The 25,700-nt window shown below is 44.1% G+C and overlaps 1 protein-coding gene across 2 annotated transcripts in view; it reads right to left on the bottom strand.

Annotated features, from left to right (window-relative positions):
- Positions 1-23,106, bottom strand: part of COMMD10 (COMM domain containing 10) — a 558,588-nt gene extending 535,482 nt beyond the window's left edge. The window contains exons 1-2 of one of the 2 annotated variants that reach the window (XM_040343852.1): positions 22,884-23,106; positions 12,578-12,668 (exon numbers count right to left, since the gene is read on the bottom strand). In XM_040343852.1, coding sequence (XP_040199786.1) covers positions 12,578-12,668; positions 22,884-22,915 — 123 coding nt within the window. In that variant the 5' untranslated portion in view covers positions 22,916-23,106. The remainder of the gene's footprint in view (positions 1-12,577; positions 12,669-22,883) is intronic. The other variant, XM_040343862.1, reaches the window with a different exon arrangement.
- Positions 23,107-25,700: the final 2,594 nt, after the last annotated feature.

Raw genomic sequence — 25,700 nt, 5'->3', positions numbered from 1 at the left:
ATAAAGGTGAGGCAAAAATAACCTTTTTAGGCAGAAGAAGAAACTGATGTTTCCCCTGCTTGAACTGCATACAGTGTGGTCTAATGAAAGAAGTCATTGTTCATCCTAGTGACCAGAAGTTTAAAGCAGAACCGAGATCAGCAAAAAAAATCCCCCATTAGTACACCATCCTACACAAAACACTAAACAGTTAATACATTACTATGGCCTGATGAAACTAAGGTTGAACTTTTTGACCATAATTCCAAAAGATATGTTTAGTGCAAAAACAACACTACACCAAAAGAACACTGTACCCACAGTGAAGCATGGTGGTGGCAGCATCATGCTTTGGGGCTGTTTTTCTTCAGCTGGAACAGGGGCCTTAGTCAAGGTAGAGGCAATTATGAACAGTTCCAAATACCTGGTGGAAAAAGTTCTGAAATGATTTATCTTTCTCTCATTTTTTTTGCATCACAGAAACCTGACATTCTAACAGGGGTGTGTAGACTTTTTATATATACTGTGTATAATACATACCCTCCCACCACCCTTATCACTCAGTTGTATTTCAAAGTTCATGACCAAGTCAGCTTTATGTCCTTTCGGCGGGCTTGTGACAACATACAGAAAATCTGCTCTCCTGTTTGAGGCCTGTAGGAGATGGAAGATTCCACTCATGCTCCTTTCACTTGATATACAAAAGGCCTGCGTCCAGGTCTAACCTATTTTACATGTTAGAGAAATTAGGCTTTGGCCCCAAGTTCCTACTGTGGATAGAGAATCTATACAACTCCCCCTTAGCATATGTAAATATGCAGACATTAAATCCCTCTACTTTCCCATCATGCATGGAATCAGGCAGAGCTGTCCATTATCCCTGTTCCTGTTCACTTTAGCTATTGAGCACTTTGCACATTTGATACGGAACTCCCCAACTCTGTCAATAGTCATTATCCATTATAACCTGAGCGTTTTTTCAGATGATGTCATTCTGACGATAACTAACCCAGTAATCTCCCCGCCCAATTTACATAACATCCTAGCGCAGTTCAGCCTGATCGAGATTCCCAGCAGTAAAAAGTCCGCCGGGAATCCCAGGGGGGAAGCCGAGAACCTGCTTGGTCACTTTCCCCTTGTACTCATCAGGAAAACTGCGGTGAGAGCTTTGGCCGGGAATCTCGGCCGTGTATATGCTCCACCGCAGTGTTTCCCATAGGGAAGCTGCCGGGAAAAAGACCGCCGGGAGTCGCGGCTGGAAAAAAGAGAACATGTTCTCATTTTTCCTGCCACGATTCCCGGCGGTTTTCCTGTCGGGAAAACTGCCATGGAGCATACACACGGCCAGTTTTCCCAGCCAAAGCTGTCATGGAATTTTTCCTACGGGAAAACTGGTTGTGTGTACGAGGCATCAGACTTGCAGCTTAACTCAGCAAAATCAAAGACCCTGAGCATCTCTCTCCCTCCTCCAAGCCCCCCCGTCCTTCAAGAAACCTTCCAATATCAATGGGAGCATCACAAACTTCAGTATTTGGTTGATAACTTGAGGAATAATTATTTGACCCACTTGGAAGCCAAATGGGCTAATTACAACCTGTACTGACTGCAGCTCATAGCAGCAATAAAAAGTACATACCCCGATTTTAATTTACTTATTTTTGCGAGGCCATAAACCAAGACTCTCTAAACATGTTCTTTTTCAAACCAGACTAAAAGGGGGACTCCAAACTTCATGGAATATTACCAAATTGCTCAATTGACCAAATATCACGGCAGCTCTGAAACTCCATTGTGTGTTTAGCCGGAAGCTGCTGATTGCACTCCTCTCACCATTCATAAATTAGTGTAGCTACATTCCCAAGACCAGAAAACACCTTAGAACCCCATCACATAGCATTCATTGCAGCTCTGGGACAGCCTCAAGTACCCAGGAGGTCTACTCACCCCCCACCTAATGCTATTGCCTATTATTCGTAAACCCTCCTTCAACCAGGCCTTTGAATCCACTGGGGTAAGCAAACATTGAATTGCTTCAAAGTTGATTCACTTTCAAATAGTTTGTTGACCAGCTGCCTGGGACTCCCCCTCCTGATTTTCTAAGACAACAGCGAAGCGCCATTGGCTCCCGATGCTGTCAGTCAAAGTCAGTCAGCAGAATAGAGGGGGCGGGCCAGGCCAAGCCGCAGCTTTATGTTCAAATGGACACAGAAAGCTGTGGCTTTGCTCGGGTGCTCCCATAGCAAGCTGCTTGCTGTGAGGGCACTCAAAAGAAGAGAGGGGCCAGGAGTACCGAAGAGGGTTCCACTGCAGAACCACTGCACAGAGCAGGTAAGTATGACATGTTTTTTTTTTTTAACTGAGACTTTAGTATCACTTTAACATCCAAATAATGGCTTGTACCCTTAAATTATGTCTGTAAGTGGGAACAAGATCTACAATTCTCTATTGACCATGAGCACTGGAACTAAATCTGGGCCACCATAAAGTCCTGCTCTTGAAATGCGACTGTGATCAAAACTAAATAAAAAAGTACTGCTCTACTGGCGTTACATGGTCACTACTAGACTAGTACACTAGTCAACCCTAATCCTTCAATTAATTGCTTTTGTGGTTGATCAGAGGTTGGCTCTTTAATTCATACTTGGTGGATTTACATGGTGGTGCAGTAGCGTTGGCAACAAGTGTATAGCATAATGCATACCCTTTAGGGGAGCTGCGGTGGCACAACGCGATTGGCACTGCGCTGACAAGTCATTCACCTCTGTAGCTAGGGGTTTGGATCCCGGTCTCAGCTACATGTGAATTGAGTTTGGTGGTCTCAGCCCGGCTCCCGGTGGGTGTGCCATGCAAGGTAAGCCTGCGCTTAGTAGGCCAACCCCCCTCCCACAAAAACCACCACACTTACACGCACTCGAAATTGGGTTAACATGCACGCATTTTGACCACGCGGTCTCTAAAAAGAGAAGCGAAGGACTAACGGGGCTGGTTGAGCGGGCTAGATCCTCTCACTCCCTTATAGGGAGTCCCTCTGCCCCGTTGGGCTTCAAAGCGGAGCAGGTAGGGCGGGCTGTGTAGGAGGACCCCCTAACACACCCACCATTGCCACCCGGGGCATGGAGAAAGGTGGCAGATTGCCTCTGGGGGAGGCCTGCCTACTCCCAACTCCTGCAGTCCGGCTCCTCTCTCGAGTACACGCACAAAATACACTTTAAAAAAAAAAATAATAATGCATACCCTTTGCCAGAGAGCACTACGAATGAGCACACTGGAAGCCCTTCACAATCGGAAGCCAGAGGGGTTGTCCAAATCTCCATTTTTTCTTATGACCCATGTCCTCACAGCCAAAGCAAGTGATATGCTATAAAAATGCACTGATCAATATAAAAATGACATGGGCCAGGAAGGGGTTAACACTACGGGGCAATCAAGGGGGGTAAGTGTGTTCCCTAGGTGTGTTCTAACTGTAGGGGGATGGGATCACTGGGACATGACAGATCACTGTTCCTGATCACTGGGAACAGAAGATGCCTGATATGTCCCCCTGTCAGAACGGGGATCCGCATTGTATATCTACGTGAGCTGGTCGGCAAGTGGTTAAATAGATAGATTTCTACTCCAAAAGCATTTTATTAAAATAAATTTGATTAAAAATAAATTTGGTTTTAAATCATCGATTTTTATTCACCCTGTCTCTACACCCGTTCAAAGTCCAGAATTAATAATGCTTGGCACAACCAGTTATTAGGTTTTGTGGCAATTACTTTTTCACATAGGGCCAGGCAGGTTTGGACAGCTTTTTTTCTTTTAAATGAAATCATCATTTAAAAACTGCATTTTGTATTTACTCAGGTTATCTTTGTGTAAAATTAAAACATTTTTGATGATCAGAATCATTTAAGTGTGACAAAAATCCGGAAGTGGGTAAATACTTTTTCACAACACTGTGTATATATATATACTGTATATATATTTTTTTTTCTGTACAGTGGGTGAATGGGTGTGGGGGCACACTAGATACCTTCAGCTGCCATTGTGCCCTTGCTGGGGGTTCTGTGCGTCCCTGTACCTTGAGGAAGGGATGGGCTCCCTTCTGACAAACCTGACTTGATGAAGTAAACATGCATGAGGGCTGACCATTTTGCCTGACATTCTTTGAACCATAAAAATTCGGTCTAAGTGTGTTTGTCCGAGCATAAATACATTGCCCAACAAGAATTCTCTTGCCTTTGTGGCTGTGTGAGAGTAAAGAAATGAGCTCGGGCGTATTATTTGGATATACCGTATTTATTGGCGTATAACACGCACCTTCACTTTTAGAGAGCGAAGTTTCAGGACTTTTTTTTTTTATTATTTTAGATAAAGAACTGTGAAGCAAAATAAGGGTCAGTGCCCATCTGCAGCCTCACAGGTGCCCATCTGCAGACCCACCATTGCCATTAATGCAGCACCCACCATTGCCAGGAATGCTGCACCATTGCCAGGAATGCACTCACCACTGCCAGGAATGCACTCACCACTGCCAGGAATGCACTCACCACTGCCAGGAATGCACTCACCACTGCCAGGAATGCACTCACCGTTGCCAGGAATGCACTCACCGTTGCCAGGAATGCACTCACCGTTGCCAGGAATGCAGCACCGTTGCCAGGAATGCAGCACCGTTGCCAGGAATGCAGCACCATTGCCAGGAATGCAGCACCATTGCCAGGAATGCACCCACGAGCCCCAAAGTTTACCTACAGGAGAATCTCCTGTTTACACGGCGGCCTCTTTAATAGAAAGTCCCACCTCCTTTGATGGACAGAACAGTCGCCCAATTGCAGCGTCGGAGACGGGACTTCCTATTACAGAGGCCGTCCGTAAACAGGAAATTCTCCTGTGTATGTACAGCGCTCGTCCCGCCTCCTCCCTGTCCTCCAAGGCATATACATCTGTGTGGCCCCGGCGGCCACAAAAGATATATATGTCCAAAACAACCATGAGGACCGTTCAAAACCGGAACGCGGGCCGCAGACTTTGGACATGCCTGCTATATGTGCTCCAATTTGGGAGATTCTCAAAATGACAGTTAGGAACCAGTACACTGGGGTGCCTTGACGTGGCCACTGCAGCTTTTTTACATATGTTTGCAAACGTGTGCAACTAAAAGCCTTGTTTTGTAATGTGAACTGTTAGATGGGATAAATGTGTTTTGTAGGCTAGCTTGTGAGTGAGCAGGAAATTTTGGTTTGTTTTTGATGTGCATTGCCCTTCCATGTGCTCCTTGCTGCAAAGGCTGGTTATAGGTTGGGGCGGTTGCCATTTGTACAGTTGGTAAATTGGTGAGGGGACACACTGGATACCTTCAGCTGCCACTGTGCTCTCTATGGGTGTCCTGTGTATCCCTGTACCTTTAAGGAGGGGTTGGCTCCCTCCAGGTATCCTGCCCTTAATCTATCTATTGCTATATGTGCTCCAATTTTGGAAACTCTCAAAATTATAGAGTTGGGGTGCCTTGACGTGGTCACTGCAGCTTACACATGTTTTGCAAATGCATGCAACTAAACCCTATGTTTTAACACAAACTGTTAGATGGGACAATTTTTTTCTTTGCAGGCTACCTGGTAAATAAGCTGGGAAATTGTGTTTGATCTCTCCTGGAAACACTTATGCTAAGAAGTATCTGAATTTGCTCATCCTCATTGAAAGTGACAGCGTGTGTATTTATTTATTTAATCATTACTTCAACTGTATCAGTTTAATATAAGAGAAGCATTTGCATTTATACTGATAAAACTTGTAAAAATGTGCAGTAAAGGACAAATGATGTCAAAACTGATTTATCATTACGCACTTAAATAGGAAAGCAGTGTAGTCAATAGGGATCCAGATAATAAAGACAAAGCTGGATGTTCAATTTGCTTCTTAATCTCCTCAAATAAATTGTTTTATGTCATAAAGTAAGGTACTTTAACGTCTATGTATTTTCAAAGCCTAAGTTTAGCTAAAGTAAAAATAAGCACAAGGTACATCAGGGCTCGACAAATCCCGGTCGCCAGGTCGCCATGGCGACTAGAAATAGTGTCCTGGCGACTTGGCTTGGAAGGTGGGCAAAAAAAAAAAAAAACAGATGAGCTGGCGCCATCTGGTGGTGAGTCGTTGGTATTACAAGTTATTGGCACTAGATGTGAGCTAGCACCATATGGTGGTGGCCGTTGGTATTGCAAGTTAAGCATTACAAGTTAAACAGCAATTCTAATGTCATTTTTCACTGCCATCTTCTTCCCTCTAATATTAAAACCCCCAAATATTATATATATTTTTTATCCTAACACCCTAGAGAATAAAATGGCGATCCTTGCAATACTTTCTGTCACGCCGTATTTGTGCAGCGGTCTTACAAGCGCACTTTTTTGGGAAAAAATTAATACAAAAATAAGACAACAGTAAAGTTATCCCCATTTTTTTTTTTATATTATGAAAGATAATGTTACACCGCGTAACTTCATACCCAACATGTCACGCTTCAAAATTGCGTCCGCTCGTGGAATGCCTACAAACTTTCCCCTTTAAAATCTTCATAGGCGACGTTTAAAAAAATCTACAGGTTGCATGTTTTGAGTTACAGAAGAGGTCTAGGGCTAAAATTATTGCTCTCGCTCTACCAATCGCGGCGATACCTCACATGTGTGGTTTGAACACCGTTTACATATGCGGGCGCTGCTCACGTATGTGTTCGCTTCTGCGCGCAAGCTCGTCAGGATGGGGCGCGTTTTCTGACTCTTAACTTTTTTAGCTGGCTCCTAGATTCCAAGCAAATTTGTCAAACCCTGAGGTACATTACTTACCAACATGTCCCTAGTGCTGATGTTGCCTGGTTTAGGTGAAATGTTCCTCCTCCGATGCCCCCATCCTCACCGCCATAATCTCCTTTCTACCCAGCTCCTCCATTCACAGAAGTCATAATTCATCTTCTATGAATGAGGATGGGCAAGTGATTGAAAGTCGCCCCCCCCCCCTCCATTCACAGACGATGCTTCATGCATAGAAGCTGTAATGATGCTTCTATGAATGGGGGAGCTGGGACTCTTGATGAGTGACAGCTCCCAAAATTCTATTAACCCAAATGTCCCAGAAGAAGATTTCGCAGTGGGAGGGGGGCATTGGATGTGGAAGATTTCACCTAAATCAGGAAACATCAGCACAAGGGACACATCACACTAATTGTAAATAATGTCCCTTGTTCTTATTTTTTTTAAACTAAACCTAGGTTTTTTGGCAAGTCTGAGCAGCCTTAGACTTTCCCAGCCAAGTTGGATTTCCCTCCCTATCTTTTTTATAATAGATCTCTCTATCTCAAGAGCAATCAAACAATCCTTAATTTAAAAACGACCCGTGGGCAGGACGAAACCAGTCAGGTGACGACAGGTGGTGACATCATTTCCGGCCACAGAGCCCAGCAGTCCTCATAATGTTTGCACACTTCTCAATGGGATTCCAGGATTTCAGATGGCTCAGTGAGGACAACGCAAGCCGCAGTGATACAGCCAGTGGTACTACTAAGCCCAGCCACCCTCTCAAAGCGGTCCGGTATGGCAAAATTTGCAGGTTACAGATGACAGTTATCTGTTGTATAGGAGTACCCAAAAGGGTCATTCTATCCAAAAGTGGCTTTATCTTTTTTAAGGTATCCAGCAGTAAGGTCTCTATAAGTGATTTCCCAAGTCCAACCATTTTTTGTGGTCATTACAAGGAAATTTTATGCTCAAAGCTGGTTAGATATCACTAATAACCATATGAGCCCTGCAGTTAAAGATAGTAAAGATTTTTTTTTTGGTGGAAATTTTTTTCATACTTACCTGCAACGTTACTGTGCAACGATATTGCATGAGACTCTGGTTAATGGTTAAAGTGGTTCTAAAGCCTCAAGGTTTTTTACCTTAATGCATTCTATGCATTAAGGTAGAAAAAACTTCTACGCTGCAGGATCCCCCCCAAGCCATCCCTTATTCTTATCTGATCCAGCGACGTGCACAAGAGCAGCAGTACCTCTCGCCACTGTCTCCCTCCTCACTGGGCATACTGATAGAAGTAGGAGCTATTGGCTCTACTAACGTGGGATCGAGGGCAGGGCTGAGTCCTGCTGTCTGTGTCAATGTATGGAGCACCAGCCCAAGGGGCACAAAGGAATGAGTTGCATGGCTTTGCAGTGTGGAGTACACGATCTGTGGACAGATTCTCCCACCTGAGCTGTGGATCTCTGCAGTCAGTTTAGGTGGACGGCCATGTCTTGGTAGGTTTGCAGTTGTGTCACACTCTTTCCATTTTCAGATGATGGATTAAACAGTGCTCCATGAGATGTTCAAAGCTTGGGAAATGTATATATAATCTAACCCTGCTTTAAACTTCTCCACAACATTATCCCTGACCTGTCTGTTGTGTTCCTTGGCCTTCGTGGTGCTGTTTGTTCACTAAGGTTCTCTAACAAACCTCTGAGTGCTTCACAGAACAGCTGTATTTATACTGAGATTAAATTACACACAGGTGGACTCTATTTACTAATTATGTGACTTCTGAAGATGTTTGATTCCAATAGATTTTAGTTAGGGGTATCAGAGGAAAGGGGGCTGAATACAAATGCACGCCATACTTTTCAAATATTTATTTATTAAAAAAATTGACAACCATTTATAATTTTCATTCCACTTCAAAATGATGTGCCACTTTGTGTTGATCTATCACAAAAAAAAACAATAAAATACATTTACATAACATGAGCTATGAGTAAGCATCGCACGATGTGAAACATGTTACCCATTTTTTTGTCATAGTGTTCACTTTCTATTTTTGACTGCACTGTTTTTGAATTATGTTTTGATTTGATTTTATCCAATAAAGACGTTGTTTAACAGAGTGCGGCAGTCCAGGATTTCTTTCCAATCCCAATAAAATACATTTATGTTTTTGGTTGCAACAAATTTCAAGGGGTATGAATACTTATTCAAGGCACTGTAACAGTGTCCTGAAACATGACATTGACTATAGAAGTACATCAACAGGAGTAGCTAAAAAAAATTAAAAAAATAAAAATACTTGATTTGGAAAGAACAAACCAGGGTCTTGAATTCAGTCCTACTGAAATTAAGGGCCAGATCCACATATAATTGGATAGGCGCAGCGCATCAGAGATACGCTACGCCGCCGTATCTTACCTGGCTTTAAGTCAAATCCAGGAAGATTTCGCGGCATAAGTTACGGCGGCGTAGTGTATTTCTGGCAGGGGAATTCAGGGGGCGTGATTCATTTAAATGATTGAACTGCGCATGCTCCGTTTCGAAATTTCCCGCCGTGCTTTGAGCGAAATGACGTCGCAACTTAGACGTGACTTACGTCCATCCCTATTCACGGACGACTTCCGCAAAAAAAAAAAAAAAAATCAAATATCGGGAACGACGGCCATACTTTAACATGGCAAGTCTATCTATACGCCGCAAAATAGCAGCTTTAACTATACGCCGGAAAAAGCCGACGATGTAAGAGAATGCGACGGCCGCGCGTACGTTCGTGGATCGTCGGAAACAGCTAATTTGCATACCCGACGTGGAAAACGACGCAAACTCCACCCAGCGGGCGCCAAAGTATTGCACCTACGATCCGAAGGCGTACAAAGCCGTTCGCCTGTCGGATCGAACCCAGAAGCCGTCGTATCTTGGTTTGAGGATTCAAACTAAAGATACGACGTGGGTAATTTGAAAGTAAGCCGGCGTATCAGTAGATACGCTGGCGTACTCGCTATATGGATCTGGCCCTAAGTCTTTAGCCTCGTACACACGGCCGAGAATCCCGCCATAAAAAAAATGTTGTTTTTCTCGACGGGATTCTTGTCAAGCTTGACGGGATTCTTGTCAAGCTTGACGGGATTCTTGTCAAGCTTGACGGGATTCTTGTCAAGCTTGACGGGATTCTTGTCAAGCTTGACGGGATTCTTGTCAAGCTTGACGGGATTCTTGTCAAGCTTGACGGGATTCTTGTCAAGCTTTCCTTGCATACACACTGTCAAGTAAAAATCTCATCGTTCTCAAACGTGGTGACGTACAACACGTGCGACTGCACTATAAAGGGGAAGTTCAATTCAACTGGCGCCACCCTTAGGGCTGCTTTTGCTAATCTCATGTTACCGCGTGTTAGTAAAAGTTTTGAGAGAGGTGAATCGCGCTTTTCAGTCTGTTGCAGCGTGACAAATGTGCTATCTCCATTACGAGCGCTAGTTTTACCGAAGGTGCGCTCCCATCTCATACTTGATTCTGACCATGCGTGGGTTTTTAAGACTCGGAAAAGCATACACACGAACATTTTTCTCTACGTAAACCAGCCCGACAAGAATCACAATGAGAAAATTGAGACTCCCGATGAGAAAATAGAGAGCAGGTTCTCTTTTTTTCTCATCAAGATTCACAACAGTTTTCTCGATGAGAAACCATACACACGAGCGGTTTTCTCGGCAAAAAGCTCTGCCAGCATTTTTCTTGCTGTGAAAAACGAGCGTGTGTATGAGGCTTTTGATCTGCAACAGACTGTCTAAAGAAAGCTGCTCCAATAACATACACAAATTAAAACTATTTTGTATAAGGTAAAGTCCATTTCTAAGAACAGTGCTTATCTAATCACAGGCTATCAAAAGCATCTGGTTGAGGTTACCATGAGTAAAGTAGGTCTAATTAGTCACTTACTGTAATGTAAGGGCTCACATAAGTTCTCCATTGGTTTATAAAAGTAGCCAGCACAGACTTAAAGCAATTGTAAATGTAAAGTCTCCTTTTTTTCAATAAAAATAAAAAACATGTTATAATTACCTGCTCTGTGAAGTGGATTTGCACAGAGCAGCCCAGATCCTCCTCTTCTCGGGTCCCTCTTCAGCTCTCCCGGCCCCATCCTCCCTTTGAGTGCCCCCACAGCAAGCAGCTCTGTGTGTCAATTCAGACACAGAGTTTCAGTTTGGCCCCCCTCATCATTGGCTAACTGACTTTGATTGACAGCAGCAGGAGTCAATGGCGCTGCTGTGTCTCAGCCAATAAAGAGGAGAGTCCCGGACGGTCGAGGCATTTGTGAACATCGCTGGATTGAGATGGGGCTCAGGTAAGTATTAGGGGAGGCTTCTGCACAGGCTTTTTATCTTAATGCATTAAAGAGGAAGTAAACGCTGCCTCTCTTTTTTTTTTGCTGACCTGCAAAGTAAAGGCATAATGCGCTAGTATGGTAATGTAGATAAACAAAGACTGCTGTCTGTCATACAGACTGTATCATTTATGCCATTTTTTATTTGAGCCAAAGTTACATTTTAACAACTTAAGCTCTGGAATCCCCCTTATGACCAGGGCATTTTTTTTACTATTGGGCACTGTGCTACTTTAACTGGCAGTTGCGCAGTCATGCATCACTGTACCTAAGTGAAAGTGACACTAATACAGTGATCAGTGTAATGTGTTCTGATCTTACCAAGAGATGTCAGCCGGTCCAGACGCTGGAGGGATCCACCCAAAAGCCTGACCAGCAGCTGACTAAACCACTCCTGAGCCAGCCGCTCCTGCCCTCTGCACAGCCTAGTACTAGCTCTAGTGAGCACAGGAGGGGCAGAGCAGAGAGATGGCGACTGACAGTCACCAGCTCTATGCTCACTGAAGACCAGAAACTGAGTGATCAGTGGTAATTGGTCGCTCAGTTCTCAGCCTTAGGGGCGAGAGATGCCGCATCGCACTGATGCTGCATCCATCTAAGCGAGTATGATTGCTTGTTTTGGTTTTTATTAAATCCCATACTTCTCTTTCAGCTGACATAATTCACAGATGTAAGCTCATCCCTGTGATTTGCAGATAAATGAAACAGAGTAGATACAAAAGTAACAATGTTGTCTTGTGTTTCTCGGAATGCTATTGATAAATCAAACAGTCTTTTTGACAGCAGAAGCGGTTAGAGCTGCTGTATGTACACAACAGCTCCCAGATTTAGTTTAAGAGCTGTCATCAAGGCAGAAGTACTGGACATATGACACACGTGCTTCTACAGGTATGTTCTTTGAGAACATTGTTTTTGGTCTATGTGTAGCACACCCAGTGTCCTAAACTACTAAACAGCAGAGATGTATTATGGCTTAGGCCGACAAGGCCCAGGCCTAGGGTGGCACTTTGCGGGGGGCGGCGAAAAAGCAATCCCACCCTGTCCCCCTGTGCTCATCCCAACCTGTCTCCCTGTGCTCATCCCACCCTGTCCCTCTGTCCTCATCCCACCCTGTGCTCATCCCACCCTGTCCCCCTGTGCTCATCCCACCCTGTCCCCCTGTGCTCATCCCACCCTCTCCCCCTGTCCTCATCCCACCCTCTCCCCCTGTCCTCATCCCACCCTGTCCTCATCCCACCCTGTCCCTCTGTCCTCATCCCATGAAAATGACAGGGCGGGTCTTAAAAAGGAAGGGGTGCGTCATATATAAAGTAGGGGGTGCGTGAGTTTCACCAGGCCTAGGGCAGCACAAAACCTAAATACACCCCTGCTTAACAGATAATATAAATAGGAGGTTAGGGTTAGGTTTTCCACATATTGTGAAAGCGCATCCAGTCTCACTTACTTTGAGGTGTAGTTTTTGAAGAATGCGAGAAAGCAGTCTGGGGAATTTGGCTTCATCCATTTCATTCATAATGGAGACTGCTTGCTTAATGCTAGGAAAGATAGAAAGATAAAATCTTAAACTGAAATTATAATGGTTTTGGGAAAACATTTTTAATAGGTGTTATATTATATACATTCTTTGATGTACAATAAATATTTAATGCCAGGTGCACCTGTTTCATTGTCACACTGGTCAGCACCAACACGTGACTGCTTTGACCAATCCAAATCACTCTGATCCATCCCCAGAGGACCAAGAGAAAGAAGGGGACCCACAGACTGCTACACAGGCTGTGTAGGCACTGACAGCACTTCACCCATAGAGGCAAGTACAGCCGGGACCAGAAGGGTGGGGAAGGTGTAGAGTGTTATTTCATCTTTTCCTTTTTTCAGAAAAGGTGAACTTACCATATACAGTGGGTATAGAAAAGAATCCCCCTCCCCACCCCCTTAAGACCCCTTTCACACTGAGACAGTTTTCAGGTGTTTTCGTGCTAGAAATAGCGCCTGAGAACTGCCTCCCATGCTACCCGAATGTGAAAGCCTGAGTGCTTTCACACTAGGGCGGTGCACTTGCAGGACATTAGAAAAAGTCCTGCAAGCAGCATATTTAGGGAGGTTTGGGAGCACTGTATACAGCGCTCCCAAAACACCCCTGCCCATAGCAGTGAATAGGCACCTGAAAAGCACCGCAACACGGGCATTTTTAACCCCTTCTTCGGCCGCTAGCGGGGGGTTAAAATCTCCCCGCTAGTGGCCGAAAAAGCGCCACTCGAACAGCTAAAACAAGCAGCACTTTACCGCTAGCGAACGGGCGGCCCCGGGCAAGGGCTCTAAAATAATCACATTTTGTTGCTTTGCAGTCTGAAATGAAGACAGACACAGTTTTTGTTTTATCCAGCTGTATTTACTCAGTGCAACTTATAAAATCCAAGTGAAAGATATAACACCAACGTGTCATAAAAAATTAAAAATTGAATTTTCAAAAACAGAATCACTGAGTTGAAAAAAGGATCACCCCCCTGTGTTAGTATTTTGTTGAACCACCTTTTGCTTTTATTACAGCCTTTAGTCTGTTGGCATATGTCCCTACTAACTTTGCACTTCTATTTGCCCACTCTTCTTTGCAGAATTGCTCGAGTTCAGTTAAATTTGATGGACTGCAGTCTTCAAGTCATTCCACAGGATATTACCACCTCCATGCTTTACTGTAGGAATGGTGTTATTTGGATGGTGAACTGTATTAGATTTCCACCCGACATATCATTTGGCGTTGAGGCCAAATTCAGTTTTAGTCCCATCTGGCTCATCAAAGCTCAGTCATGACTGCATGTGGCCTTTCTTGAGGAGCGGCTTTTTTCTTGCAACCCTCCCATACAAGCCACATTTGTGGAGAATTTGTGATATTGTTGTCACATTCACATAATGACCACTCTGTCATTGATTCCTGCAACTGCTTCAGTTGCTGTAGGCCTCTTGGTGGCCTCTCTGACCAGTTTCCTCCTGGCTCTTTAATCCAGTTTGGGGAGGGTCTGTGTTGTACCAAATACCTTCCCACTTAATAATAGACTTCACTGTGCTTCCAGACATTGATAAAGCCTTTGAAAATGTTTTGTATCCATCCCCTGACTTGTGTCTTTTCACAACTTTATCCCAGATTATAACAGCGTATTGCCACCCAGTAGTTGTTTGCTTCAGTTGCACTACCAGGGACTGAAATGCTCCAGTAAGGGCTCTTTCACACTGGGCGGATCAGTAATGATCCGCCCCGTGCACCTCCGCTTGCTCAGCGGGGATCGCTCCGTTGATCCCCGCTGAGCCGGCGGATGACAGGGCGGTCCCCGCACACTGTGCAGGGACCGCCCTGTCTTTTCTCCGCTCCCCCCTATGGGGGATCGGATGAACACAGACCGTATGTCCGTATTCACCCGATCCGATCCGCCAGAAGGTTTTTCCTCCGTCACACTTTGGCGGATCGGATGTCAGCGGGCATGTCAACGCTGACATCCGCAGCTCTATAGAGGAGCACGGAGCGCCCGTACAGGTCCGCAAAAAAAACTGACAGACGGACCTGTACGGGCGTTCAGTGTGAAAGAGCCCTAAAACTCATCAAACTGACCACAGCTGATCACAGTTGATAGTCAAATGGCTTTGTGAAGGTGATTAGTTAAAACTTGAGTTTACAAGTCATTTTTAGGATGGGTGGGTGATCCCTTTTCCAACTTTTCTTTTTTGACATATTGGGGTCATATATCTCACTTGGATGGTAGAAGTTTCACTGAGTAAATACAGCTGGATAAAACAAAAACTGTGTCTGTCTTCATTTTAGGCTGCAAGCCAACAAAATGTGATTCTTTTTAAGGGGGGGTAATTCTTTCCTATACCCATTGTGTGTGTGTGTGTGTGTGTGTGTGTGTGTGTGTGTGTGTGTGTGTGTGTGTATATATATATATATTTTTTTTTTATATTCTCATTTGTTGTAGCTTTTCCACCTATTTACCTAAGACCACATCAGCAGGCTTATTGTTTTTACCTCTTATCTGTAGGCTTGCCACCACTAATCTCTCTAATGCCGCGTACAGACGGTCGTTTTATGCGATGTAAAAAAAACGGACGTTTTCTGTGAAGTAAAAAACGACGTTTTTGAAACTTAAATTTTCAAAAACGACGTTGCCTACACACCATCGTTTTTTCACAATGCTCTAGCAAAGCGAGGTTACGTTCACCACGTTTATTCCATTGAAGCTCGCTTCATAACTAGCTTCTGGGCATGCGCGGGTTCAAAAACGTAGTTTTTTGCTACACACGGTCAATTTCTGTGACACAAAAAACGACGTTTTGAAAAACGACACATAAAATTGAAGCATGCTTCAATTTTTTTTTGTCGTTTTTTACAAGACATAAAGTGACGTTTTCCCCCACACACGGTCAATTAAAGTGACGTTTTTAAAACCGTCGTTTTTTTACATCGCATAAAACGACCGTCTGTACGCGGCATAAGAGTTTGTGTGTATTTAGAGCACCATGTTATTGCATTTTGCAATATGTTTCTATTGTTCAGTTTTGCTATGTACAAAATTATTCATTCTTGTAAAGCCATGTGTATTTATGCTCCGATGAAGAATGATACTCTTCTTCAGCAAGACTGTTACGCTTGAACCTATGAGATTTGTATATGGGGTTTTGTTCCCCTATGGTCTGATTGTAAGCCTACTATGTTTTGAGAACTAGTTATATGCAATATATGTGTAATACACTTTTTTATATACAGTGGGTAAAATAAGTGTTGAACACATCACCATTTTTCGAGGTAAATAGATTTCTAGAGGTGCTATTGACATAAAATTTTCACCACATGTCGATAACAACCCATACATACAAAGAAGCCAAAACAAATAACTTCTGAAATTAAATGGGTTGTAAAGGTTCAGCAATTTTTTTTTTTAAATAACAAGTATGTTATACTTACCACCGCTGTGCAGTTCGTTTTGCCCCGATCCTCCTGTTTTGGGGTCCCACAGCATCTCTCGCGGCTCCTCCCCGCAAGAGCTGACCCCCTCTGGGAAGCTCTCTCCCAAGGGGGTTAGCTTGCGGGCTCACTCCCATGCCATACAATCGGCGTCCATACCCGCCAATTGTATCACTCCGCCCCTTCCCCCCGGCGGCCACTTCATTGGATTTGATTGATAGCAGCGGGAGCCAATGGCTGTGCTGCTATCAATCTATCCAATGAAGAGCAGACAAAACCTGGGGGAAAGCAAAGCGGGATCGAGCAGACAGAGATTCGAGGCTCAGGTAAGTAAAACGGGGGCTCGGGGGGGCGCCAAGAGTGCAGGGTGTTTTTTAACTTTAATGCATAAGATGCATTAAGGTGAAAAAACACGAAGCTTTACAACCACTTTAAGTTATGTGAAATAAAATGGAATTACACAGGGAAAAAGTATTGAACACACTAACTGAAATGTATTTAATACTTGGTACAAAATCCTTTGTTGGTAATGACAGCTTCAAGAAGCCTCCCTTATGGAGAATCTAGTCGCATGCATTGCTCATTCCTTCACACAGTCTTCAAATCTTGAAGGTTCCGTGGGCCTCTTCTATGAACTCTGATCTTTGGTTATTTCCATAGATTTTCTATTGGATTCAAGTAAGGGGATTGGCTGTTCAATTTAAGCAGATTTATTTTCTTTCTTTCAAACCAACTGAGAGTTTCCTTGGCTTTGTGTTTGGGATCATTGTCTTGCTGAAATGTCCACCCTCGTCTCATCTTCATCATCCTGGTAGATGGCAGCACATTTTTATAAAGAATGTCTTGGTACATTTTTCCATTCATCCTTCCATCAAAGAACTGAAGTTTTCCAGTACCGTATGCTGAAAAACATCCCCACACTCATCTGACCAGACTATATATTCTTCCAGTATTTCACTGGCTTGTCTAAATGTTGTGCAGCAAACTTTAAATGAGCTTTAACATGCTTTTTCTTCAGCAATGGAGTCTTGCGTGGTGAGTGTGCATACAGGCCATGGCGGTTGAGTGCATTACTTAATGTTTTCTTTGAAACAATTGTACCTGCTAATTCCAGGTCTTTCTGAAGATCTCCAAAAGTGGCTCTTTCACTTCTCTGTCAGAAATATTGCAAGGAGCACCTGGTTGTGGCTTTTGGTTTATGGTGAAAGTAAGTTATTTCCACTTTTGGATTATGGCTCCAACAGTGCTCACTGGAACATTCGGAAGTTTAGAAATCCTTCTGTAGCCAATGGCATTAGTATGTTTTTCAACAATAAGGTTGCAAAGGTCTTGCCCATCATGATATCTTTCTTGTGTGACACCTTGGTAATGAGACACCTTTTTATAGGCCATCAGTTGAGACTGAACCAGCTGCTATTAATTTGCACTGACAAGGGGCAGGAGTGCGTTCTAATTACCAGGGCTGTGGAGTCGGAGTCGAGGGAAATTTTGGGTACCTGGAGTCGGCAAACAATGCACCGACTCCGACTAAATTTAGATTGGAATTAAAAAAAAAATTCCAACAGGAGTTTTATAAAGCACTAAAAGAAGTTGAAAAGTATGATCGCTCATCAAAACTTACTGTTGAAGAAGCCATCCTTGTTTATCCAGAGATCGTTAGTGATGTGGCCAGAATAGTTACTGCAATGCCACCCACCCAAGTCGGTGTCGAAAGATTATTTTCAGCCCTAAAAATAATAAAGTCTGACTTAAGAGCCTCTATGAAAGAGGATCTGGCAGAGGCAATTCTCTTCCTTAGAACTCTACATTGAATTGATTTGCATTTGCTAAGCCTATAACTACATTTCAAGATTAATATAAACCATTTCTAGGTTTTACAGATTTTGTTTTTGGTTCATTATAGATAAGCTTTGTTTTTGTTCAAAAACAACCAAATAATGTGGTTTGTATTTTTGAACTGGTAAAGATCCTGTTCCTGATGTTTATGCCTGCTGCTACTATCCAGCCACTTGATTGATTAATATATTTTTTTTTATAAAACTTTGTTTTCATTGTGTTTGTCTTTTGCTTAAACTGTGCAATACAGTAGACTGTTGGCTTCCCAGCCAGTAGTCCTGTGGTAGGCAGGGCCATCTTTTCCATTGGGCACGCTGGGCAGTTGCCCGGGGGCCCCGCTTGCCTGGGGAGCCCCACCGGCTGCCCAGCAACCCCAGTAAAAAATTATGGAGAGTGACGGGTTAGAACTGCCCATGACCAGTTCGCGGAAATCACAGAGAAGATCCGGTCCTCCACGAGTGCGGGGGGGTTGCTGATGTAAGGGGGGAGTGAATGCAAAAATGTAAGGGGGCACTGATATAAAGGTTCCCCCTCCTATATTAGTGACCCCCCTTACCTTAGTGTATTTAATCTAAGGAAGGTGGTCTCTGGTCACCAGAGTACCCCCCCACATCAGAGTCTGCAGGATTCCCCCTTACAATGCAAGGGGGAACTCAGTTTGCGGACCCTGATGTAAGTGGGAAAGAGAAAGCAGTGGACTCTGATATAAGGTTGTCTCTGGTCACCATAGCCCCCCTCCACATCGGAGTTCCCCCCTTAGATCATGATCTGCAGCGTTCCCCTTTACATAAGAGTTCCCTTGCACTGTAAGGGGGAATCCTGCAGACTCTGATGTAAGAGGAAACTCTGTGCTGGCTGGGTTATAGTAACCTGACCTTCATGTCAATGAAGACATTTTTTTTTTTTTTACTTTTGTTTAACTTAAACACATTTCTAATAGCACTAGCTATATGTTTATATACTGACATTTGCATTGTTGGGCACTGAAAACTGTAATTTTAGGTACTTTTTTTGCAGTGGCAGTAAAAAATGTGGTTCTTGTCAGTAAATTCTAGTGTGTGATTGTGTAGACAGGGCCCCAGTGCACTGTATTGCCCGGGGGCCTATAATGCTCTTAAGATGACACTGGTGGTAGGTTGCGTTTCTTTCCCTCAAGGAATGTATAATATACATTCGCATATTAATACAGAGGAGTCGGAGTCGAGGAGTCGGAGTCGGAAGTACATAAAACTGAGGAGTCGGAGTCGGAACATTTATCTACCGACTCCACAGCCCTGCTAATTACTGATAGATTTCAGCTGTTGTCTTGGCTTTCCATGCCCTTTTGCACCTCCCTTTCTACTATGTGTTCAATACTTTTTTCCTGTGTCAATAGCACCATCAGAAATATATTTATCTAGTAAAATGGTGATGTGTTCAATACTTTTTTTACCTGGTTTATTTTCTGTTTTTGAATTATATTTGGTGCCAATGAAAGCCCCATACACCAGGGTTTGACGAATTTTCTTGGAATCTAGGAGCCAGCTAAAAAAGTTAGGAGCCAGAAAACGCGCCCGTCCCGACGAGCTTGCACGCAGAAGCGAACACATACGTGAGTAGCGCCCGCATATGTAAATGGTATTCAAACCACACATGTGAGGTATCGCCGCGGTCGTTAGGCCTTGTACACACAAGCAGACATGTCCGATGAAAACGGTCCACGGACCGTTTTCATCGGACATGTCTGCTGGGAGCTTTTGGTCTGATGTGTGTACACACCATCAGACCAAAATCCCCGCGGACAGAGAACGCAGTGACGTATAAGATACCGACATTCTCTAACACGCGTGGAAGCATTGAACTCGCATGCGTCAAATCTATTCGACGCATGCGCGGGATTTCGGGCCGCTGGTTAGACGTCATAACCAGCGGACATGTCCTACGGACATGTTTCCAGCGGACAAGTTTCTTAGCATGCTAAAAAACTTTTGTCCGCTGGAAACCTGTCCGCTAGGCCGGAAAACTGTCCGCTAGGCCCTACACACGGTCGGACATGTCCGCGGAAACTGGTCCGCGGACCTGTTTCAGCGGACATGTTCGGTCGTGTGTACAAGGCCTTAGAGTGAGAGCAATAATTCTAGCTCTAGACCTCCTCTGACTCAAAACATGCAACCTGTAGAATTTTTTAAACGTCGCCTATGGAGATTTTAAAGGGTAAATGTTTGTCGGCATTCCAGGAGCGGACACAATTTTGAAGCGTGACATGTTGGGTATCAATTTACTCGGCGTAACATTATCTTTCACAATATAAAAATAAATTGGGCTAACTTTACTGTTGTCTTATTTTTTAATTAAAAAAAGTGATTTTTTTTCCCCCAAAAAAGTGCGCTTGTAAGACCGCTGCGCAAATACGGCGTGACAGAAAGTATTGCAACGATCGCAATTTTATTCTCTAGGGTGTTGGAATAAAAAATATATACAATGTTTGGGGGTTCTAATTAGAGGGAAGGAGATGGCAGTGAACATTTACATATTAGAACAGGTCACAGAAGGAAGCTTGGGACTTCACAAGGCCGCGGCCTCAAATACTCAAATTACCGGCGGGCGCCAGGTCACAATTTCTTGTCGCAATTGCGATCTGGCGCACGGATATTGTTGAGCCCTGCCATACACCAATGATACAATGTATTGTATAGACCAGTGGTCATCAACCCTGTCCTCAGAGCCCACTAACAGGCCAGATTTTATTTATTACCCTGGGGAGATGCAGACAAGAATACTGAAATCACTGAGCAGAAAATGATATTACCTGTGATGTATTTCAGTTATCCTGCAAACCTGGCATGCTAGTAAGCCATGAGGACAGGGTTGATTACCACTGGGATAGACTATTTCTAGGATGTTGACACATAAGTAGCCTCCAACCACACCAGCTATCTTCTGCTCCTAGTCCTGCAGGTTCACTCCATCCCTCCAGCCTGTAACTGAGTTACGTTTTTTTTTTTTCAAGGGCAGGAGTACTGATTTATATTGGTACCCGCTCCCACAATCCTTGCCTAGGTGAGGAGGACATCTCTTTCCCCACTTCTTTTGCAGCCTTCTGGAACACGTCACAGGAGGCTGCAGGACCTTTCACAAGACACCACATGAGCTCATGCATATGTAGTGGGATTCCTCAGGAAGCCACAGCTTGCTCCCATATCTAAGACAGTGGCACCAGGGACCCATAATGGTAAGAACTGTCTGCAGGAAGACAGATCTGGGCCCCAGGTACTGGTACTACCTGATTTTTTAGCCAGAAGCTGCAGTTTTTCAACCTGAAGTTTCTCTTCCTGAGCGCCAAAAGGTTTTATCCCCTTGCTAATACTGTACGCTGTCACTGCGCTAATGACACTGGCTGGGAAGGGGTTAACATCAAGGGGCGATAAAAGGGTTAACTGCGTGCCTAACAATGTGTATTGTGTGCTGCTTTTATTTCACTATCTTTCTGTTTTTCAGCTAGATCGGTGTTCACAGACTTCTGTGTTTTTGTAAACACAGAACTCTGTGTGTGTGATTGGCTACAGCCAATCAGCTGGCAAACTCGTGCTGTGATTGGATCCAATCACAGCCCAGCTGCTAGGGGGTCTATTGTTCCTGAAGAATATCTATTGCATGTAGTCTATTATTGTTGTTAGTGTGGGATCTATTGTTCCTGGGGGGGAGAGATTATGTTGCCAGGGGGTCAATTGTTCCTGGAAGAGATCTACTGTTAAGGGGGGGGTCTATTGTTGCTGGAACGTATCTATTTTTGCACAGCAGTCTATTGTTGCTGGTTGGGCTTCTGTTGCTGGGGGAAGTCAGTTGTTGCTGGAAGGGATCTACTGTTGCTGGCTGCTGAGTCTATTGATGCTGGGCTGGCTGTTGGGAAATTTGTGGACGGTGTTTGGAAGTGGGTAGGGGGTGGAACCAAGGGATGGTTCTCGGAGGTGGGTAGTGGGTGGAAGCAAGGGACGGTGCTCAGAGGTGGGTGGAACCAAGGGACGGTGCTCGGAGGTGGGTAGGGGGCGGAACCAAGGGCCGATGCTTGGAGGTTGGTAGGGGGTGGAACCACGGGACGGTGCTTGGAAGTGGGTAGGGGATGGAACCAAGGGACGGTGCTCAGAGGTGGGTGGAACAAAAAGACGGTGCCCGGAGGTGGGTAGGGGGTGGAACCAAGGGACTGTGTTTGGAAGTGGGTAGGGGATGGAACCGAGGGACAGTGCTCGGAGGTGGGTGGAACAAAAAGATGGTGCTCGGAGGTGGGTAGGGGGTGGAACCAAGGGATGGTGTTCGAAGGTGGGTAAGGGGTGGAACCAAGGGATGGTGCTCGAAGATGGGTAGGGGGTGGAACCAAGAGACGGTGCTCAGAGGTGTGTAGGGGGTGGAACCAAGGGACAGTTCTTGGAGGTTGGTAGGGGGAAGAACCAAGGGACAGTGCTCAGAGGTGTGTAGCGGGTGGAACCAAGGGATGGTGCTCGGAAGTGGGTAGGGAGTGGAACCAAGGGATGGTGCTTAGAGGTGGGTAGGGGGTGGAACCAAGGGATGGTCCTCAGAGGTGGGTAGGGTACAGACAAGAGGTGACTCTGAAGGGCAGTTCCTACACCTATTCTCTGGGGGGAAAAGCCCTGGAAACACTTTAAAGCCTGCCTGCTCCCAGTCTCAGCTTACACTGCCGCCACTGTCCTTGGAGTTACATTATCCTGCGCCTGGCCAATGACCGAAGACTGACACCCAGGAAGAAGATGCCGGTGCTGACAGGGACCTGGATTGTTAAAAAGTAGGCAAGTAAAGTGCCTTTAGTTGTGCTTTAGCTGGTCATTCACCAGACATGTTAGGGGGTAACCTCCATGATTGAAGCCCATTATGAGGACAGAGCTGCAATGACAGGGTCCCTGTAGCACATATGATCATCTCTATGACAGCCCCACCCCTGTGGTGACAGCTGTCACTCACACACTACCTGGCGCTCTCCTTCACTATCGCCGTTGCCATGGTGACCAGTACACGCCAAGACGCCTTCTACACCCGGTCCGCGCCGCTGAAGGTTCAACTCACAGTACGAATCACGTGACTCCCTCACAGCTCGTCAGCTGACCGGCTTCTTCCTATATTGCTACGGTATCCTGCACGATTCAAAACGCGAAGTGTGCTGGACGGTTGTGTTCTGCTATTGTGTATATTAAACATACTCCAGCCATTTCACCTGCACAGACCTGTGCTCGGCTATTACGTGCTGTAGTAGTAAGAGGCGGGGCGGACGGAGGGGACAATGTACAGCTGCTATGGTCGTGCTCTATACTCAGAGACTAGTAGAGTGTAGTATTTTGTGTGTACACTAGGTGGCAGCGTTCACTAGAAGTCCTGTCTCATAAAACAGCAGTAATCCTCATACTCCACACTGTGTGTATGATTACAATGCAGGGGTCACCACACACAGTCACAAGGTATTTGCGCAGCAGTTTTGCAGACGCAATTTGTATTGGATAAAATACACTTCTAATGAATAAAAATAAAATAAAACACAATATATACCCCATTTTTTATTTATTTTTTATTTGAATAGTGAAGTTACACTGAGTAAAGTGACATTTCGCGCTTTAAAATTGCGCACGCTCGTGGAATGACGACAAACGACGTTACTTTAAAAATCTCCATAGGTTACCAGTTTAGTGTTACAGAGGAGGTCTATCACTGGAATTATTGCTCTCGCTCTACGTTGGCAGCAATACCTTACATGTGTGGTGCGCATACCGTTTACATGTGTGTTTGATTCTGCGCAACAAGCACAGAGGGATGGGGGCACTTTATAAAAAAAAAAATCGTATTTATTTAACTTTTTTTTTTACACTTCTATTGCTATTACAAGTAATGTAAACATCCCTAGTAATAGAAATAAGGATGACAGTTGCTTTTTATGGAGAGATCTGGGGTCAAAAAATACCCCAAATCTCTCCTTTCCCTCTAAAAACAAAAGAAATGTTTTGATGTTTTGCTTTAAAAAAAATTATTTACTTCCAGCCTGGACCGGAAGTGATGTCATGACATTGCTCCAGTCCTCCAAGGCCATAGAGTCAAACAAAGAGGATCTACAGTTTTTCTGTTAGCTACTTACCTTCCATCTCTGAATAACCTGCATAAATACCAGATTTTCATTCACAGCTAACCACCATTACTCGCATTGTTGAACTTGGATCACCATCCTCTTTCATTTTGGGGCACTGCACCTTAGTGCGCCTTACTACTCTAGGAGATCTATCCAACATATGAAGGGTGATCACATAACCTGTAACCAGCTGCAAATTCACTTGGCTTATGGTCAGTTCCTTGAGAACGCTTATTTCATCTGAATACAGCAACCAGTTCAAGGCCGATCCGCCCTATACGCAGACTACGCAAGCTGCGTAGGGGCCCCGCTGGGAAGCTGTTTGTATCGGCGTCAGCGATTCCTAACCGAAACAATGGCCACCGCCGCGGCTGTCCTAGTATCCGCCCGCGGCACTGAATCATGGCAAAGCAGCAGTAGTGAGTCAGACGTCAGGTGACGTCAGTGAGACGGCCGCCGCTAATGCTTATGGGAGCTGTAGTCCTACTTGCTGAAGCTCCCTGCTCCGGGGGGGGGGGGGGGGTGTTGTCGTCAGTTACTCTGAGGAGAGGCGAGCGGCACAGCAGTGGTGACGGTGAGATCGTATTTTGCCAGTGCCTTTTGGAAATGGTAGGACTAGGAGGTGAATGTTATGGGTAAAAAAGAAACTGAATGTTATGTGGGTATACAAAAAAAACGAAAGTGTTATGTGGGTAAAAAAAAAACTGAATGTTATGTGGATAAAAAAAAAAACTGAATGTTATGTGGTAAAAAAAAAAAAAAACCTTAATGTTTTGTGGTAAAAAAAAAAACCTTAATGTTATGTGGGTATAAAAAACCCTGAAAGTGTTATGTGGGTAAAAAAAAAACTGAATGTTATGTGGTATAAAAAAACCCCTGAATGTTATGTGGGGGAAAAAAACCCTGAATGTTGTGTGGAAAAAAAAACCTGAATGTTGTGTGGGGAAAAAAAAACTCTGAATGTTGTGTGGAAAAAAAAAAACCCTGAATGTTGTGTGGGGAAAAAAAAACCCTGAATGTTATGTGGTATAAAAAAAAACCTGAATGTTATGTGGTTAAAAAAAGACCCCTGCATGTTATGTGGTAAAAAAAAAACTGAATGTTATGTGGGGGGAAAAAAAACCTGAATGTTATGTGGTAAAAAAAAAAAAAAAAAACCTGAATGTTATGTGGTAAAAAAAAAAGACCCCTGAATGTTATGTGGTAGAAAAAAAAACCTGAATGTTATGTGGAATACGTTTTGTGGACAAGTATCAGTAGTCACAGGCACCTCACCCCAATGATAAGAAAAAATGAGAAGGGGGGGAAAAAAAAGGGGGTAACCAAAAGGACCCCGGGGCTTTTGAACGGTGCAAATAGATAATCAGACAAAATTTGATTATAAAATTAGAAAATATAATTTATTACACAAATAATTAATATGCCATAAATACGATAAATTTGAAATACATCTCGATTAAATACGTGATATCAAGACGAAGCATTGTTTAAGTCAGCTCTACATGTTTCACTCCGACGAGTTTCTTCAGGAGCTTTCAGACATACAATGCTAAATATCAAAAGAAAAAACAACAAGACATATAATTAAATGACTGTTGAAAAACAATCATTTATATATCAATACATTTTGGTAAATAATGTCAAAAAAGGGGAAAAGAAAAATATTGATCATGA

Source organism: Rana temporaria, chromosome 1 (assembly GCF_905171775.1).
Source record: "Rana temporaria chromosome 1, aRanTem1.1, whole genome shotgun sequence".
NCBI lineage: Eukaryota > Metazoa > Chordata > Amphibia > Anura > Ranidae > Rana > Rana temporaria.
Note: the sequence above shows the minus strand (reverse complement) of the source record. Positions and strands in the feature narration are given on the sequence as shown.